The following is a 19,428-nucleotide window of genomic DNA, read 5'->3' as shown; positions in this document are numbered from 1 at the left end:
AATTCTGCCCAGGCTCTGTGCCAGGTGGTACTGGGGTGGGAAAAGTCCTGATCCTCAGCTATGGCATGGTGCAGTCTGAAAGCCGTGTTTGCTGGAGCATAACGCCCCAGGAGCGGCCAGCCCCTGCTACAGGGCAGTGACCTGGTGTGGGGCTCTCCACCAGCGATACCCCGTTCTCCAGCTGCCGGCAGGGACCTTTGGCAGGCATTGGTCTTCCAGGCCATCGCAGTGACCAGAGTTAGCTTCTGAAACATAAATGATTTAAAGATATAAGGTTTGCTGTTGGAGGCCTCTATAAATGTCTGTGTGAATAGAAGGGGTTTAAGCAGCTCCTGGGGAGGAAAGGGACCAAACCGAGCAGAGAATGGGGCTTATTGTATCCCTTGGCCAGAGTGACCAAAGATGTCTGAGAGACAGTGACAAACAGAGACCTCCTGTGCAATTAGTCTCTTGACCTCTGTGGTTCAGCGAGGGATGCTGGCAAAGGAGCTGTGGATCACAAGGCCCTGAGGAAGGTTTCCTTGACAACACTGACTGAAGAAAAATGAGATTTCATGAATGCGGCGGGTATTAGCACGTGAGGTTCTGACTTTAGAAGAGACAAGGACGTGGCACCTGGGAGAACGAGCCCCTCGGTTAGGGGGATGTGAGGTAGTGGCTCACTGAACTGCTTTTTCAGATAAACTTAATTAAACAGCTATTACGACCGTTAATATTTATTTAGAAATGCAGTCACTGTGGTAAAAACAGACTTACTGTTTAATAATTTTTCTGCCCACAAAATCTCCCCCTTGAATAAGCGCTGGCACAGAAGGGAATTTTGTGCTCACCGCTGATAGTTTCAGCGCACTGCAGCTTGGGTTTAGGATCCTTTAGATCTAGCATTGTTTCACCATTTACAAACGCAAAGCAATTCTACAGAAAGACTATGTATAATAATATAATATATCATAGTAATACCAATAATACAAATAATACCAATGCCAATAATACTAAAGAGAGCAGACAGGTGTTTAGTATTGCCAAACTTAAACTGTTTGAAAGAACCAAAAATAAAGATATTTGTGTTCAAAACCTAAATAGAAATATTTTTAAATTATACATTTGAGACTTCTTAATTTCTTCCTGCTGTTTCAGCTAGCTGGACTTAAATTTTCATCCTCATATGATGTCTCATAGGGATAGGAGTACTGTGACTTTGTCCTGAACTCAAGCCATCAACCATTGCATGGCCAAAATACCTCAGGAAATCAATGCAAGTTTTTCCTCAAGAAAAGACCCGTGACCTTTTTCAGTGAAAGTCTTGGCCGCTCCGATGGTGTTTGCACAGTAGACAAACAAAGAGCGTCTTCTTAAAAAGCAAAGCCAGTTGGCAGGAAACCAAACGCTGAATCAACGCGTCGGGAATCAGCCAGGCAGCCCTGAACATCACAGGAGCGCGGTGGTGACCGAGGGCTGCAGCTGAGGCTCTTTCCCGGTTCAAGCTAGAGAGAAAGTAAATATAGAGGTTTTAAGTTGCAAATTGTGTCTGTGTTGAAGCTGTAGATACGCACGCAGGGGTCCAAGGCAGCTGTGTACACCACTGAAGAAGGGCAGTGCAGGAGTTGGAGCAGTCTGTGAGGCTACGTGTCCTTATAGCGGTGAAAGACAAGGAGTAGCGAAAGAGTTTTCAAGTTGCTTTTTTATAGGCCAAGTGGAAAATTGTCTAGGTTTCGGGGTAAAACATTTTTTCTTCTTTTCTGCAGGAGTATCTCCCTTAAGTCCTGGCAGGCCCATAGCAGTAGGATCAGCCTTTCCCGTTCACTCCATTTCTTGCACGCTTGTAAATTTATTTCTAACGTTCAATTTTAAATCTCTTATTAAAGCTGAACTTGGAAAGTGTAAAAGCAGGCTTGCTCGCAGGAACGGACACATGTGGACGTGTGTGTGTGTGTCTGCAGGCAGAACATCCTCTTTGCGTATCTGTACCTGTCGTTGGGCTTTGTGAGCGTCTTTCCTGCGTCTGTATGAGTCACGTCAACATCTTGAAAGTGATATTTGTTATTTTGTGTCCCAACTGATTTCAGAAATGCAGTGAAAGACACAGATCCAAACCAAATAAGATTAAAAGCTTTAAAAGCTTAATAAACTTAGAAGAGCAAATCTAGCTGATAATATGGCCTTGATAGTAGGCTATAAAGGACAGGGAGTTTAAAGAATTACAGGTAACTGACTTGTTCATCAGCATCCCTTCTTCCTTAGCAGTATGGAGGCACAAGGGGAACAGGTTGAACTCTCCAGCTTATCAGCATGGCAGGAGCAACAGAAGACAAAGATGAGGGGATAGAAAAGATTTGAGGGACCAGAGTTTAAACAAGCACCCCCCAGCCCATGCTGAATCAGCTCGGAGTGTCCTGCTGGCATCGACATCTGCCAGTGACGCTGTCCTGCCAGAGCCATCCGAAATGCAACTGGAATGGTTTGAACCCCCCAACAAGAAACTGTTCCACATTTTGAGATGTTTTCTAAGACCGTTTTCCTATTCTGCAGTGGGGTCCATCAGGCAATGCTCCCCTCCAGCTCAGGTACAGTTTTCCTCTCTGGTGAAGTTTTAATGGTGTAAAGACCTTGAGCATGTCCTGTCGTGCTGGCTCACAAAGCCTTTCTTTGCTCACTGTGTGTGAGCTATGTGATAGGACTCTCTGTTAACTGCAGAACATCTCCTCTGCCTTTCTTATCTTGCCCGGCCGTATAAATGAATGATAGACCAACAGAGAGCTTTGGCTTGTTTTGTTTGCCTGGCTAACAATTGCTTCACATGGTTATTTGCTATTCCAGTTTCACTCAGATCAGCAGAAAAGTGGTTTATTTCAGGAAAGAAAAGTCTGCCACAACTACGTTGATTGTAGTACTACAACAAATCATTTAATTTAAAAAATGAAAGGTAAAAATGTTCTAGGGGCTAGAGAAGCAAAAGGAGCAGAAGGAATCCTATTTTTAATAAGAATAGCCATAAAGAAGAAAAATTTGTCCTCCCTGATGGAAAGGTCCTGTCAGTTTTGAATGGGTTGAAACCTGTGCCACAATCTGTGAAATTTCTCTTTACAACCAATATCTCTAGAATATAATAGGCTTTCTCAACAGAATAGTGTGAATCATCGTAAAGACGCTCCAGCAAGGATATTACTCTGCAGCAACTTGGCAGCAGCAGAGAAAGATGGCAGTTCCCCTGCTCAACCAGAGAGATCCGAGAGAGGTTCAGTACGAGGGTGCAGATATATCGGTGTCAGTAGGCAGGGGCAAACCCTGGCCCCGCCATTTCTGAGCCAGACTGAGGGAACCAGGACTGAAGGGTACCACGACATTCTTTACCTCCCACCCCCAAACCAAGGCCAGCTTAGCCCAAACATCAGCCCTGTTTACCTGCAAATCTCAGCAGCATTTAATGGGTAAGCTTTGCACACAGGCCTGTGGTGTAATGAGTGAAATGGCTGTTTATCTATTTGTTTTTAGCAAATATTTTCTTAATTATGCTAGGTTCCTGGGGGAACAGGGACAAGTCCAGGGTAACTTCAGGCTGCATTTCTGACGGCTGGATTGCAGCACAGACTCACTACCTGCATGTCAGCAATACAGTGTTAGAGTTTCATCAGTGGCATTTGCGCTTGTCATCAACACACATCTTACAGAAAATTGCTTTTATTTTTATAAATGGGGAAACAGCTTGCCTGAGGTCGCACATGACACACAAGTCTACCGACCCGGCTCCCGCTCCCCTTAGCTGAACTAGCAGGCAGGCACAGCCGATCTCTGTACCAGCTGAGTCACGCCCGCAGCTCCCAGGGACACAAACCATAAAAAAACGCAGGGAAGGTGGCAAAGGAACGTAAATCAGGACAGAAACAACCTGGAGACAAGGGCAATCACAGTAAGGAAGAGGAAAGTATGAGACGAAGCTAACTTCTAGGATCGTAGGGAAAAATCCAGAGTGGCCAGGGACCGGAGCCTCTCTAGGAGCTGCTCCCCAGTCTGAAGTCAGTGTAGATTGGCAGGTCCATCTCTAGGACGGTTGGGTACCTCTCACTTCACAGACCGGTTTTCCCTGGTCCAAATAAGCCAGGAAACATCACGAAGCTGTGGAAGGACAAGCTTTCCCCTTTTATACAGCCCTAATGGCAAATGTTCACTCGTGAGAAAAAAACACTTTTCCAGACATGGATGCCCTGATTCTGGAGTGGGAAAACTCACGGCAGAAGGTATGGGTGGGAAGGATCTGTCTTCTTTCCCTTTTCAGGGCCTGAAGGCAAGAGGCGAAGCTGAGCAGGGCATTATCTCTGCGGAACACACCCCCATTGTGTCCCCTCGGCTAATTGATACTCTGTGCAGCACATACTCCCACGTTAATCTAACGCACAAAGCCAATTAAATGCCTGATTGGATGATGCGGTCACAGTCAAGTGACCCATGGCCAACCAGTCAGGACTCAAAATTTCCAAATATCATTAAGGTATGTGCGTTAATCCCCTCCTAAAAGATTAAGCGTTTAACCTATTACTGCTGTTTCTGATGAGATAAAGAAAATCTGCTGTGCTCAGGGGGAGAGCAGGCTGAACGGTGAAAGGAGCAGCATTTGCCCTGTTCCAGCGCCGCAGCCCCGCCCGTGGCTGTGCAGCACATCTCACAGCGTTGATCGGAACGGGGCAGCGTGCGTTCCTTCAAAGAGAAGACTAATTATTTTGCAGAAGAGACAGTTTTGGAGACTGCCTTCATTGCCTCCCTACTCTCTGCACCACTTTGCCAGTGAAGAGAGATGTCAGAGAGGGAAACCTGCTTATCACCACGCTGATTGATCTCCCTTAGCCAGGGCTGCTATAGATTTCTCTGAAACACAGATTTTTGTTGAACTTCCAAGGTAGTGTTAAGAATTGCAATACCTTTCTAGCCCAAGAGAGGTGTGAAGGTGATTTCCCCACTGATGCAGGAAGAAGGAGGAAAAATGGTCATGTGATAGATGTGGCATCCCTCATCGTGCGGCTTGACTGGGACCTGCAACCACTCACATCCTTAAATGCTTTAAGCCATTCCAGATGCTCCAGTGCTTGGTCCCCAGCTGCCGTTTAAAAGCGAAGCCAGGAAAAGATGCCACATAGCTGATGACACACAGTGGACTATGACCATCCATGGTTAATGTCTAATTAGTAGTTAAATTAACTATCAATGGCAAATTGTAATTATTTATTTAAGTGAAAATAAATATGAAATGCAATAATGCAATCCCAGCATACTACTATGGTAATTAAACAGACTTTGAAATCTTACCCTGACAGGGGAATCTCCTGCTGTACCTTAGCAGCAGCAAAGTCGCTGGTCGATGGGGGGAGGTTGGTTGCACTGCGTTAGTGAAGACAAGCAAAGAGAAGATCTCTCTCCATAAGGCACTGGGGAAAAGCCTGCAGGAACCGTTTTGCCCCCTCCACTCACTGTTTCACCTATAGACGTAATATTTAAAGGCTGTGGGGATGTAAAGGCTAGCATGCAATTGCACGTTTATTGTGCTTTTTCAGCTGCATGCAAAACAGCAGTTCAGATCCAGGTGACCAGTTGTTGCTGATACACGGATGATGGCTACAGATGAAAAGCACATCTTTATGCAAATATGATTTGAAAATCAGGCCCAGCACTTCAACAGTAATGGAGTTTTATTTCTGGAACATAGTACTAGCCTTGAACCATGTTATTAGTGCAGGAGAGGAACACAGCCTGTCCTCCTGGAAAACCGATGCCTTTGCAGAATTTCTTTGCTGGGTGGCAGCATTTTCTGTGGGGCGAAGGTGGAAGAGGGAGTTTCCTCCTCTCTCTCTCTCTCTTTGATGGATGTGTGCTGGAGAGCAGAAACATGAGAGGTGTCAGGAATGATGGAGTGATGCTGAAGGCTCTGACAAATGAGCTCTTGAAAGTCCTGCTGCAGCCATTTAAGATGTTACAGTCCCGCTGCTCACCTCTGCCCTCTACCAGGGCCACCTCCCCACCGCAAAGTGCACGGAACAGAGGACGTGCCCCCACACAGGCACTGGAGCTCACCGGTCTGCGTTAGCTTAGCCGTCGGAGGAGATGGATGAGTACAAAGTGGAAGGGGGGGCGTGTAGGCACGTTCGGTCCTACTGACCTGGTTCATAGGCAGTAAATTGCTTTGGGAAAGGAGTAACATCTTCAGCTGCTGCAGTGATTTGCTCAGGGAGCACGTCAAAACCTTGAGAATAAACATCATGAGCCCAGAAGCTGTAACTCTCCTTTTCCTTCTCCCTTCCAGCTTGCGGCATTAGAGAGGCAAGTGTTTGATTTCCTGGGATACCAGTGGGCCCCTATCCTGGCCAACTTCCTCCACATCATCATCGTTATCCTTGGCCTGTTTGGCACTATTCAATATAGACCTCGCTACATAGTGGTGGTAAGTAATGTTCATTTTGTTCAGAGCCGTTCAAAGCCTTTCGCGGCCTTTGCTCTGGTGGGATATGGCAAGTGATGAGGAACGGAGTAAAGCCCTTGGGAAATCAGGCACAAGCGTTGTAAACAATTTTAGCAGGAGGTGCTGTGCTTAGGAACACATTGTTCAGTGTGCTGCACTTTTACTGTACTTACTCCAGACTTGGAAGATACCAGATAATTATTACTGGTACCAAAGTAACATCGAGATACCGCACAACAGACAGGGAGAACTAGATGCTGGACAAAAGCATGGCAGAAGCTCTTCCACTCCCTCCAGACTTCTGCCCCTGTATCTCTAATCAGGCACGGAACCATCTGTGTATGGGAAACAGAGGAAGGGAAAACGATTGCACTACTGACTCGGGACGTTTAACTGCCCCCAGCTGCATCACATATATATAAACTAATTCCAGTGACTTCTTAATGTTTATTGCTTCTTTCTCTCTCCCCCATTCCCTTCTAGTATGCCATCTGGACTGCAATTTGGGTCACCTGGAACATCTTCATCATCTGCTTTTACTTAGAAGTGGGAGGGCTCTCAAAGGTGAGTAGGAGCATTACGGGTGAGTGCCCAGGCTTTGCGTGAAGGGGGATGGAGCTTAGCTGTGAGATAAGGGAGGGGGTGGTTAAGGTGAGTGCCAGGGGTCCTGCCTTCTTGCCTATGGAGAGGACTGCCTTACTAGGGGGTGGAGGGGTACTACTTGTAGTATGGTAAAAATGGGGAGCTAATACTGGTTTCTGGAGTCCTTTGCTGGTGAGTGCAGGTGGTGGCTGGAGTAAGCCCTGCCCTCAAGTGAAGTATATTTGCTTTTTGAAGGTGAGAGCAAGCCTGGCAGCAGAGTCATCCTGAGGGGAGGTGGGGTTTGAGGGCTAATTCCCAGCCGTGATGCAGAGGTGGCTGAGGATGGCTATGAGCTAATTAGATTACAGCTGATCCCCTTGTGATCTGATAACACCTTGGGAAGAAGGTGTGTGACTTGGAGGGGAAGGCTCTCCTGCAGCAGCGAGCGTGTTCTCTCTGCCAGCCTGTCCCAGGGAAGAGCTGCAGCAGGGACTCAGTCTGGCTGGGCTGACTTGGACCAAGGACTTTGCTGTAACTCCATACCTGACCAGTTCTTGATTTATTTTTTTTTATTTTATTTTATTTTTCCTTCCTGGTCTTAGTGCACTTCAGCAGCAGGGTAGGTACCTGGTTGTTGCCACACCAGGCAAAATATTTCCCATTGCACCTTTTCGGAGAGGCTTTTCTCTCTGCTGAACAGAGAACAAACCAGAGGGATGCTGAGGAGGCTGGCATATCTCCTTTGGATGCCGCCTCAGAGGTGATGTGGCTTCCCTGTCTTAATTCTTCCTTCTTAAATACAGCGGTAGTTATTCATGGCTCTTGCCCAGGGGTGTTGTGAGGTAATATGTGAAGCTCTTTGAAGGCTAGATAAGCTAAGTATTGCTGTCTGCTTAATGAGGGGTGAGTCAGAAATAATAAAAATTAAGCCTGGGCTGTAAGCAATGAATTACTCAGTGTTGCTGTAGCTTAGCAGACTCAGAGCAATTATAGGATACAGGTTCATTTCAGAGCACTCTACATCTGGCCTAAATTCCCAGGTCATACATCTAAGTTGCAGTCATAATTGGAACTGCGCTATGGTTTTTTTATCAGGCCTACAGCAAGTCATGAGTGACAGCATAAATCCTTTGCAGATAAGAAAATGTAACTTCCTAATTCCTCAATTAATCTCCATTTCCCCTCTCAATTATCCACAGAAACTTTGAGAGAGTTCTTGCCCAAAACAGTGATTACTCATGGTCTGCAAGCTCAGCCTGAGATGATCTCGGTGTTGGCTGTGACCAACTAAAAAAGAATTTTATGTAACTGTTTAAAAGCTTCCTTCTGTGGAGGAAATATTGCCTTGATAAACTGCTCTGGGAGCTTCTCTGACAGCCGCTGTTTGCTTCCAGCCAGCTGATTACTTGTATTTACTAATCCCAACCTGCCCTGCAACATGTTGGGTTCCGTTCTGCACTTCAAACGGCATGGCAAACTCCACTTTCTCCACTACGGAGGAGCTTCATCTCATAACCTTGCTCTGTGCTGTGGCTTATTTTAGCAGAGCCAGCACACAGAGAACCTTTATTTAGCCTACAGGATGATTCTTGTGATTGGTGACTTTTTTAATAGAATTGGGCTGCAGTATAAGTTGTTATCGACTCAGTGGACTTCCCTCTAGAGCTACAATGAGAAATTCATGCTGTTAGTTTGGTGGCAACTGGCAAAAATAACAGAATATTTGTGCTTGTTTGGCAGTAAAATCCTTTGCAGCCTTGCCTCTGTTCTTAATGAGTTACTTTCATTTAAAAAGGCCGTCTTGTAAGAAAACCTCATGATGCTGCTTTCTTTCCTCCTTCTCCCCTTTAACAAGTTATTTGGGCAAAACAAAACCTCATTTCTGCATGAGAATAAAAGATACACTTGAAACAGGAATTAAGGTTTCTGTAGGACAGTGTGGTGCTTTGCAGGCTGGACTCAAGAGTAGCGTTGCTCTCCCGCTGCCTTTCTAGAAACCCGATCCAAAGCCAGCTGACATCTGCGGAGTCCTGGTGATCTCTGTAGTCTTGGGATCAGACCCCAGAAGGACACCTGGGCTTGGATGAACATGTGTTGAACAGGCTCTTGGAGGGGACAAGGGCAGGGCAGTATCAGCTGGGGCTTTACAGCAGCAGTGCTGCAGAGGAGCAGGTACCTCTGTGTGCCCTCAGGGACCTCAGGGGAAAGCTGTCCTTTAGTTCCTAGTAAGAAGTCAAAGCTTGTAATTAGCCTGGCAGATTGCAAATATTAGGAGAGCTTTGGTGGAGTGAGGCTGATGGAGCTGGTCAGGTAAACACTAACTCATTAACTACTAGACTAAGCATGAATATGCTGGGGAGTGTTTCAGACAGGGCTGTGTTCCTGTGCACGTCCCCTTAAGGGGCTGATAGCTCTGAGGAAGGTCTTCAGGTGCTGTTTCCTCTGTGATTCCTGGTGAGCCTGTGGGAGAGGGCTGGGGGAGCGGGAGAGTAGCGTTCCTGCCGGCGCCGTGCTCGCCCCTCTGTATTCCTGACAAGGGCAGCCTGCCAGGGAGATCTCTGTCAGCAGCTGGCTAATTTGTAGTGACAAAATGCAGAAAGGGCAGCGAGCTAGAAAGAATGGAGTTTGTTAACTTGGCGGCTGGTAATGACAGCCCAGTGCAACTGAGGCAGGTGATAACTCAGGTGGGGTGAGAAAGGGGGGGAAAGGATCCAAGTGTTTCTGCTGTAACAAGTTTAGGAAAAGCCTGGAGAATTGAAAAAATGAGGAAATGGTTATGTGCCCTTATTGCAAATAATTCTTTGTGCTCCGGTGCCTAGATCCGATTTCACAGTGGCGAGGGAGTACAGGACGCGAGCAGAGAAGTGCTGTGCAGTACGGGGCTGAGGTGAGCACAGACATTTGTGCCCCCCTTGCTTTGGGTGCCCAGCTGATCTAAAGAACAGAAACCAGGGGCACCACGGCTGTGGGGTCTGCGGTAACATCCCATGTCAGCCCATAAGCAGTTTGGCAAAGGGGTTAAGAGGTTATCTCTTATTATAAACTCCATGTCATCAGCAGAATATGGGCTGGTAGGTGCATGGTTGGTGAACTGTAATTTGGGGACTGGCTGTTCACTTCCTTCACCAAGCAATCGCTTCTCCACTGACTTTCCTCCATTGGGTTGTCTGCCCACCACTTCTCACCCTCTCTTTCCTCCTGTCTTTCACATCATTTCTTAAAGTGCTCTTCCTCCAGCAGTGCTTGCTCTCTCCTGGCCATGGAAACCCTGAGAATGGCTGTTCTGGCCAGCCCTGCTCAGGGTAGTTATAACTACTTACTAACCATCTACCTCCTAACCACTAGTTGTATCTACCCTGAATTATGGTTTTTTCCAAAAGGAAAATGCTCTTTCCTGCTCTGTGAATCTATTTTCTACTTCTTGGAAGAGCTAAACTGGCCTGATTTCTATACTTCTATCCAGTCACTTTTTTAATCTCGCAGTCTTTTCTTAGTAGGAATAAGAGTGTGAAATATGGCACAGCAGAACTTCATTAGGTGGCCAGATACAAATGGATCAGCATAAGTGTCTAAGAAAGCACTTCCCTTGTTGCTGCAAGGGCGTCCCTAAGCGTGTAGCCTATGCCAGCTTTCCTGTAAGTGCTTTGCCAACGAGCAGGCAAGAGATACAGCAATCTGGATTTGAAGGGTTGCTTCTCGGCACTGGCAGTGAGATCGTGATGTGCCTCCAGGCAGCTTTTGGCAGCATTGCCTTGCTGACTTGCTCTGCTCACGGTCCTGAGCACACTTGCAGCATCTGGGGGAAATGCAGCCTCTCCGAAAGTGCTGTGCCACTGCTCTGTGGTGGGGCTCACAGCTGAATTTCCAGATTGCTGTTCCTTCTCCTCTGGTCTATTCCTGTTCCATCTCCCTCTCTTCTCTTTGTCCATCTGGCCATTTGGTTAGGTGAATTGTCGGGAGCTATCTCTGAAGTTTCTAGGCTGTGCTTGAAATAACGGGTTAAGCTTCTCCCTGTCTACTCGAGTGTGAAACGCAGTCCCTCCTGCCACCCCCCAGTCTGAGTTAATTATTAAAATCCTGCTGTTAAGACATATGAGCATCTGTCTGTCCAGCTGCCATGCTGATTGACTCTTCATCATGTACTTGAGAAACATTCAGAGAGGTTTGAGAAATCGGTGTTGTGTATTTCAATGTATTCCTTTGTCTTTTCCCTCTGGAATTATTCATCTTGGAATGGTGAAATTTTTTTACCCTTCCTTTATATTCTCTCTTGTCTACCCAGTGCTTTGATCTGAGTCCAGAGCTGTGGTGGTGGTCTAAATCTCCTCTTGAAATGGAAACAGCCCTTATTAGTCAAATGGGGGGTTATTTGTATTCCAGAGAATCTGGATGGCATCTTGGGATGACTTTGTACCTGGAGAAACTACTGTGAGGAGGATGGATAAATGCATGCGTAATTACAACTGTCCCTGAACTCCATCTAAATTTAGAAACTGGAAGCCTGGGATTTGGCCTTTAAATGCTGTGGCATTGTCAACAAGATGGCTGAGAAACAATGAAAGTGCTTCTCTGTTGTCTCAGGGTGATACAGCTATTCAGCACACATGGCTAAAAGATAAACATTATATTTCCTATTTTGATAAGAAATGTTTCCAACTGAAAAGATTTAAAATTATTCTGCTGTCAAGCTCTGGGGGCTCCCATACAGTGTTTGATTTGTTTCCAGAGCCATTATAGTGCTGGCTTGCCTGATAATTGAGGAAATTTTGGGGGAGGTAGTTCAGAAGGCTGTTAACAAGAAATAAAACCGTGTCTGATAGTGTCCCTTGGAAAATCATTTCAGAACAGCTTTCAGAAAACTATTTTAGAAAATGAACACGGCTGGCTCTGTGGGTGTCAGAGGTGGGTGTGAGTTTCCCCGTGGGACACAGTGGGATGAGGCTCGGCGTGGAAAATACTCTGTAAAATGTAGGTACTACAGTTTTAGTGCCGTTGTCTTCCTTATCATGCTGATGGCAAATGGATGGCAACCAGGTGCTACAACAGTTCAGAGCGATACGTGATCTTTTTTTTTTGGCTGGCCTTCAGCATGCTCCGAGAAGGAGCTCGTATCGCTCTTTGCTCACATTTCTCTTCAGGCTGAAGGTTAAAGAGGAAGCAATAGCCCTTCAAATCGCAGCCTGTCAAGAAACAAGGGGGAGTGCAGTTACACACAGATCACTCTCCCTCCCTGCAGCAGGGCTTGCTCACTTCTGGGACTCGTTAACATCTTCCAACCTGCATACCACTTTTGGGAGTGTTTGAGTGTGTTTAGACTTCAAATGTGTTGCGGAAAGGTTTTGGGAAACAGCTGTTTCCTAAATTTTCTTGCAACTGGTTCTTTTCTCCTGATTTTAGTGTGCTGTTCCTATTTTGTAGTTTCACTTCTCTTGAAGTGAAGCTGGCAAACCGCAGGAGGCATCCTGGGATTTTTTTTTTTCCCAGTCTCCCAGCAAGCACTGAGCAACTGGAGGTCAATCAAGTGATTTTTCTTGAATGGTCTCTTATTGTGCCCTATCAGTGCAGGTACCCTCCGAGGACATCCAGCCAGGGACACAAGCAAAGGAACGGCGTTGCTTTGGATGTTGAGACCCTTTCATTCATGCTGTCCTCATGCCCTGCAGTGCTCCAGACAGATGCTTGTTCAGAAAGGTGTCTCTGAATGCGAGGGCATCCACAATCCCAGTGTGCAATCAGTATTCATTTTACATCTGTGAGATTGGATGGCTCGTGTGTGAGTCATTGTGGTGCTTTTAGAATCCAAATGTGCTCAGTTTTTCCAATCTGTTCTTAACTGAAGTATTTTTTTTTTTGCACAGAGCTGGAGCATGATTGTAGGCAAAAAGCAGTGAGTGCTGTTGAGGACCTACTGTTCCTCCACCTGCCTACCTCCAGCCAAGCGCCTGTTCTGCTTTTTCAGGCTTCATTCACAAGCAAGTTCAGCTTCTGCAGCAAAGTTAAGTCAGAGCGAATTCTATAAGGACTGACAAAAGGGAGATTCAGGAAGGAAAGCAGCCTGTTTCTTGCTTTGCCAAATACACGTAGATGCCTCTGTAAGGAGCAGAGAAGGCAGTGAAGGGGCTCTGCATCAGCGAGGCAGAAGGTTTGGGAAGGCACCATCTGTGAGCTGGGAGAGGGAAGCTCTGGGGACTGAGGTTAAAAGTAGACCCCACGGTGCCCTGTGGAACAGCTTTGTTTCTGTGCTAATCGGAAGAAGCTCCAGGCAAAGAAACAGGAATTGAGTCCTTTTTTTTTTTTTTTGAGAAAGATGATTCTTTCCTTCCCTAACCAAAGTGGCGAGTGGCTTGTGAGAGGGAGAACAGCACAGCAGCTTGGAGAGGTGGCTGTCTCCAGGAGGAAAAGCTTTTGCTGGGGAAGATCCATGAGTATCAGAACATGCAAACTTGGGAGAGAAAGAACAAGCTTTGCAGAAAAGATGCTATTTGGTGGATATGCGAGGTATCTGTGGGCCACTGAAGAGCAATGCCCAGCAGAGGGAGCAAGCCAAAGACTCTTCTGCCAAAATTGTGAGAAGCTGGAAAACTGTCTCTAGAAATGTAGATAGCGCAGCACCTTGCACTGTGTGCATTATCCTGTAGCTGCCAATCTAATAATTATTCCCTGTAGCCTTTAAAATGCAGACAGCTCCCTTTAAACTCCCAACTGTTAATAGAGTTTTCCCTATTGTCTTTGCTATTCAGGCTGCTTTTGCACTGGTGCCATACTTCATCTCTGTGCCCTCCTCCATCTACTGTAAAACACATCCCATCTGTTGTGGTGATTATGTCAGGAGTTTGGCAGCTGTCTTCTCACTTAATTGTCCACATTTCTTAACATGTGCTTCCTGCAGCATATTTTAATAACACTCAAATGGTTTGCAGAGCTATCTGTGGTGGAGTGGAGGGTACCTACACAACGTGTATAGTGGGGCACTTGGTTTCTATTCACAGGTTTTCTGGCTGGCGTTCAAATTTTCTGCTCTTGTAACTCAAGTTTGCCCCTGGATACAAACACGGACACAGAAAAGCGTATCTGCAGGACTACCTGGCTAGGCTCCCTGTGCTGGCAGCGGAGACAAGTCCTTTCTCCAGAGGGTAATTCAGAGCAGGGGCCTGGATTAGCTGCTCTGAATCTGTTTTTCCCTCTTGACTCTGCAGGGAGCTGAGGCAAAGGAGCTGCCACGTGAGGTTTCCCATGTTAGGAGGCATGAATGCCCCAAGCTCTGACTGCTGCTGCTCTGGGAGCCACTTCTTTCCTACAGGGACTGTGTAGGACCCTGGCATGAGCAGGGTGAAGTGGTATATGGATAGGCGCTAAAGCTATTAGTAATGGTTAGGTGAGGTGTGTATATCCAATACCTATTTCTACTCTGTAGAGTCACATAGATTCTCTGCATGAGAATTTTATAATCTATCCTTCAGAATAAAACTTCCAACCCCTTGCCTTGTTTGTGGTCAAAAGGGGTTGTTGATTCTGCATCAAAGTGACCCGAGAGGGCTGCTGGAGCACTTAGCACTCATCTGTGAAGTGATGCAGCTGATCTATTCAGCCAGTTCTGAGTTTGTCTTTTACTGTCTGCAGGGAGGGCTTTGCCATGTCCTGTAAGCTCAAAATCCCAAAGCTCTCCCGGGTACTCCAGCGAGTACCACTCTTTTCTCAAGTGTGAGGGAAGTGTTCTCATTTTCAAATGAGCACCTGGTTGCATACCAAACTCCTGCACTACTTGTGTGGCATTTCACTATGTAACCCCCACAATGGCACAGTTTAAATTATTGAACTAGCAAAGATGAGAAGAGCAAAACAAAAAGCCTCTCTCGGGGTAGAGATGATAAGGAATTGCTGGGGAAGTGTTTGCAATCATCACTGATGTCAGCTCAGCTGGGTAATCTTGACCTGACACACTGTCAGCCTCAGGTCACAGAAGATGTAGAAGCACCATACGTGAAGAGTGTGGAAGGAAATCAGACAGAAATGGTAAGGGAACTTGTTAGATGTGTTAAAAGCTAGGAACGGAGGAAGATCTGTTGGGTTTTGAAACTCACTTTAGGGTTATGAAGTTCATATTTCTCAGTTATCTGTGGTGATTCCCATGCTGGGAAGAGCATACCCATAACACGTGATTCTGACAGGATGCTTAGTGCTGCCTTGTTGACCTTTTTCTTCGAGATTTGTAAAGTTAATCTCCCAAACCCGAAACTTGAGGGTTCTTTTCTGGGTGCAGGAACCACTAACAAAGTGTTCTTGGGTCTGCAGCCTAGAAACTTGTCTTTCTGATTCAGAAGTTGCTCAGTCCTGCTTCTGGAGTGTGCTACGTGATGGTGAAATAGCTTTGTTGGAGTGCTGCAGGACTGCCTCAGAAAGGGTTCCCACCCCAGAAGCCTGCCTGTGAAATACTTATGAGGAACATAAAGCCAACGTATTTTGATCTGTGCTATCATTTCTTGAGGGTGGGGATCTTAGAAACTTTAGGTTTTCCATTGATTTTTTTTTTTTAATATGACCTCCATCTGGCAGCATATCAGACACTCTTATAGTAAATGGAGATCTCTTGGCAACTTTTCTCTTTAGGACAGTGAACTATTGACATTCAACATCTCCCGGCACCAGTCATGGTGGAGTGAAAATGGTCCTGGCTGTGTAAGGAAGGAGGCTTCAATGTCTGGCATCAAAGGGCTGGATAGCCATTCCTACATCTCTGTGATAGGCTGTGCCTTGGAGTATCGGTACATCGAAGTCATGCACAGCTCCTTCCAGATCCTGATTGCGGTGAGTATATTGCTGAGAGGGCTGTGGGGTAGCAATTGTTGAGGAGATGCTGTTTGGTTTTATTTTTTTTCCAGGCACAGAGGCTGGCCTGTATTTTCCACCCCATTTTGTATCATCTGATTGCAAAAGCCTCTGTAAATGTTTTTTTTGTTTATTTTCCTGTTCTCTCTTATGAACAATATTGCTTGAAAGAATTGGAAATGGATACCAGCAACCTAACACCTGAAGTAATGCATCACATGCAACCATACAATAACAAACAGTATCCCTGTTGGGGTGTGGAAATTCATGTTTTGACAAGGACAGAGACCCTTCTGAAGGATTTCTCTTATTCCACATGACTTAGTGATGGAGCACATATGTGCATATTTGTTGTGAAGAAATAAAAGGGAGAATATCCTTATCGCCAGAAATTGAAAGAAACTTTAAGGAAGCAGAAAGCAGCATATTTTCTTTCCGCTGACACCCAAGATATACGCACTAAATGTTTTCATCAACTCTTTCCTCGTCAGAGTCTTCCACAGGCTTTTTAAAGTCCTCTGCAGTAATTCAGTGTCCTTAATGTTCACTGTTAATTAATTTGTTTCTCGCTTGTCTGTGAAATTAACGGAAACAAAATGTCCATTGTGCCCCTTACTTCGTCAGTCCTCTTGCATTTTGTAGCTGCATTAGAGTTAGCAGCCTGCATCTTTCTAATCTGCTTTGGTTTGTTACTTTGTGGTTAATGGCTTTAAGTACAAATGGACACGGACTGATGAAATATTCACATTTCAGCTTTCAGTTTTGGCTTAAAAAAGAAGGGTAACTTGCCCTGATTAAATGTTAAGGGATAACAAATAGAGAAATTCCAAGCTTCTGGAGTGCCAAGTACTTCTCTGCGTGTTTTTGGTACAACTTTCCGCTGTCTTGATCCTGCATTTCCTATTAGCTGGGATGATCTGTGTGACCCAGTGAATTGCAGGGAGGGGGAAAGACTCAGACCCCTTTCTTGCCACATCACAAAACCGAGGAAGACAGAGAAGCTTCTGTTTCCTGAGTTGGACGGACTCCCTGGTGTGTGTGCTGGCTGTTAATATTTGGTTAGTTCTCCTTCAGGGAAAACGATCTGCATTAAACTGTCCGAGAGTTGCTTCAATGCATGTGTATGAGAAAGGCAAACCTATGTATCCAGAAGAATAGAGCCTGTTGTCTTTCATAAAGGCCGTTAGCTGGAACGGGATTGATGCTGCTGAGCTGGTGCTGTTCCCGAGTTTGGTAAAACAATTGACAGACTTCGAAGTCAGAACATCCCAGACTTTTAAAGTGCAGAAGTATGTTACCGTTAGCATCCTTCCTAAACGCCTGAGCTGGCACGAGGCCCTGTGCCCCAGGCTAGAGGTTCAGCCAACAAATGGTCCTGAGTTTGTTTGGAATAGACCTTTGTTTTATGGCAGCTTACTAACTTAGGCACATGGCCCTGAGCTAAGCGATCACACCAATATACAGGAGTCTGTCTCTGGGAGTGTTTTCTCCTTTGCTTCTTCCCAAAGGCACATGACAATATTCTCTGTGCATCTGCAAAATGCCACAAAGGGCCAGATGGTGAGACAGAGGAGGGAACTATAAGATAAAATAGGGTTTAGGTAAATATTTTCTCTCTCCTTCTCCCTGAGATTTAAGTTGCAGTGGATTTTTGAATCCTAAACCCTGGAAATGAGGCTGAAATACTTGTACGCAAGAAAGCCGTATGGGATGAGCTATGCAGAGCGAACTGAATTTCTACTTGTCCTGTAATGAAGGCAGAGTATTGAAGCCCCAGGCCTGTAACTCCTGCCAGCTCTGAAATGCTCATATAATTTTGTCATGAAGTGGGAGAAATAGAGCTTTTCCTCTCTGCTTTGCTGAGGTCAGGCAGAAAGCAAGCCTTCTCACTTTCTCACTCAGACCTTGCCTGAAAACAGTCAGCCAGTTCTCTCCCTTTTTAGTCTCTGAGGGTCAAACTCTTTGATCCCTGCCAGTACCTTTTTCTGTTCTCTTTATCTCGTTTTAAGGCAGATTTTATTACAGGCTGCTGTCCTTCCCAGAGCGCCTGGCAGGTACTGTGCTGCAGACGGGCAGGGAGACCAGATCGATAGTACAAAAAACATGACTAGGAACTTGAAGGCTCAGGGGATGCAGCAAGAGACGTGACCTAGTTCCCTCCTTGTCTGCCATGCTTTTGAGACTGGAATAGTCAGTTCCCTGTTAAGAAGGGCAAGGGACAGGCAAAACTGTGCTTTCTGTAGTTTTTGCTTTGCCTAATGGTTTTTAGATGTTGTGGGGTGGGGGTTTGTCTTTCTTTTATTCCAGCTATGGTAGTGTGAAATCCATGTTCTTTACGCAGTACCCAGCTGTGGACATTTTGTTTGTTTTCTGGAAATACCAATTCCTTGAGACTGTTGAGGAACTGTAGTGCACCATATTGTGTACTTGGGGTAAGGCTCACTGAACTCAACCTTGCATGCCAAAGGAGAAGGAAAGCAAACCTGAAGCCATATGGCGAGTACGGTGTTGGCTGTCATCTTGACTCCTGCTGACTGTATCATCCTGCTCCTGGGCATACATTTGAAGATACATAAGGTCTCAGTCTGCTTTTGCTCAGAGCTTGTCTGTACTCCTTGAAGACTCCTTTAATCTGGAATGCGATCAAACCTGGGCATATCAGTCACTGTGTGTGATACAAGTAGCTGTAGGGCCCGGTATGAAAAACTTTCTCAATACTTTTGCACAGAACACAATGGAGGAAAGCTCATTGTAACAACATCTTAAAGCCTATACTGTTATAGAAATGTCACTGTAAAACTAATCCTACCAACCCAATTAGGAAACGCAACAGCAACTAGTTTGTCAAGAAATCAAATCTGCTTTCTTTTTATCTTAGCAAGGATTCATCTTGCATCTCCCCAACTTGCCAGCCAGCAGGGATAGGAGTGATTGCTGGTTTTGAAATACCTGGCATAGCTCTGGGCTGTCCATATGGTAGTTCTGGGAGTGGGGAGGGTTAGGCTTTTCCTGAAGCTGAATGGGATGGAAATTGGAAATGTCTTCCCAACCAAGAGAACTCAGTGCGTGCCTGCCTGTCTGCTGTTTTCATTCAGACTGACAGGTTGGAAGGTTCCCAGGAAGGCAGCAATGCAAGCCTTGACAGCAGATGTTATGTGAGAAGCAACGCACAAGAGATGCTTTGCTGTTGGCAGAAACTAGATTTTCAGTGGTCGTAATTGCATCCAAAGAATAAAGAAGGTCAAGGAATCAAAGGATTTTGATTGCCTCTTTTTGGCTATCTGGTCACAATAGCTCTTTCACAAGCTGGCTTTTTGCTTTCTTATAGCAGAGATCTCTTCCTTTCCTCCCTCTCGCACTGACGAGAGTATACACACTTCATTAGCTCTGATTAGAAGTGAAACCTAGAATACATCTGCCCTGAAGGAGTAGACTGCACATATTCTCTGTGGTGGAAAAACCAATGGCAAATTTTTCTACTGAAAGAAGCGTTGAAGAGCCCAGAATCTTCACTAGGACAGCTGTAGACTAAAGCTAAGATTTTACACAAGCAACAGTAACACCTCCTAAAATTT

At 45.7% G+C, this 19,428-nt stretch overlaps 1 protein-coding gene across 1 annotated transcript in view; it reads left to right on the top strand.

Moving 5' to 3' along the window:
* Window positions 1–4,193: 4,193 nt before the first annotated feature.
* NKAIN4 (Na+/K+ transporting ATPase interacting 4) overlaps window positions 4,194–19,428 on the top strand; it is a 29,250-nt gene continuing 14,015 nt past the window's right edge. The window contains exons 1-4 of the mRNA XM_009326891.1: window positions 4,194–4,235; window positions 6,290–6,427; window positions 6,929–7,009; window positions 15,635–15,832. Coding sequence (XP_009325166.1) covers window positions 4,194–4,235; window positions 6,290–6,427; window positions 6,929–7,009; window positions 15,635–15,832 — 459 coding nt within the window. The remainder of the gene's footprint in view (window positions 4,236–6,289; window positions 6,428–6,928; window positions 7,010–15,634; window positions 15,833–19,428) is intronic.

The sequence above is a fragment of the Pygoscelis adeliae genome, unplaced genomic scaffold, assembly GCF_000699105.1.
Source record: "Pygoscelis adeliae isolate BGI_AS28 unplaced genomic scaffold, ASM69910v1 Scaffold286, whole genome shotgun sequence".
NCBI lineage: Eukaryota > Metazoa > Chordata > Aves > Sphenisciformes > Spheniscidae > Pygoscelis > Pygoscelis adeliae.
This window is presented reverse-complemented; position numbering and strand designations above follow the sequence as displayed.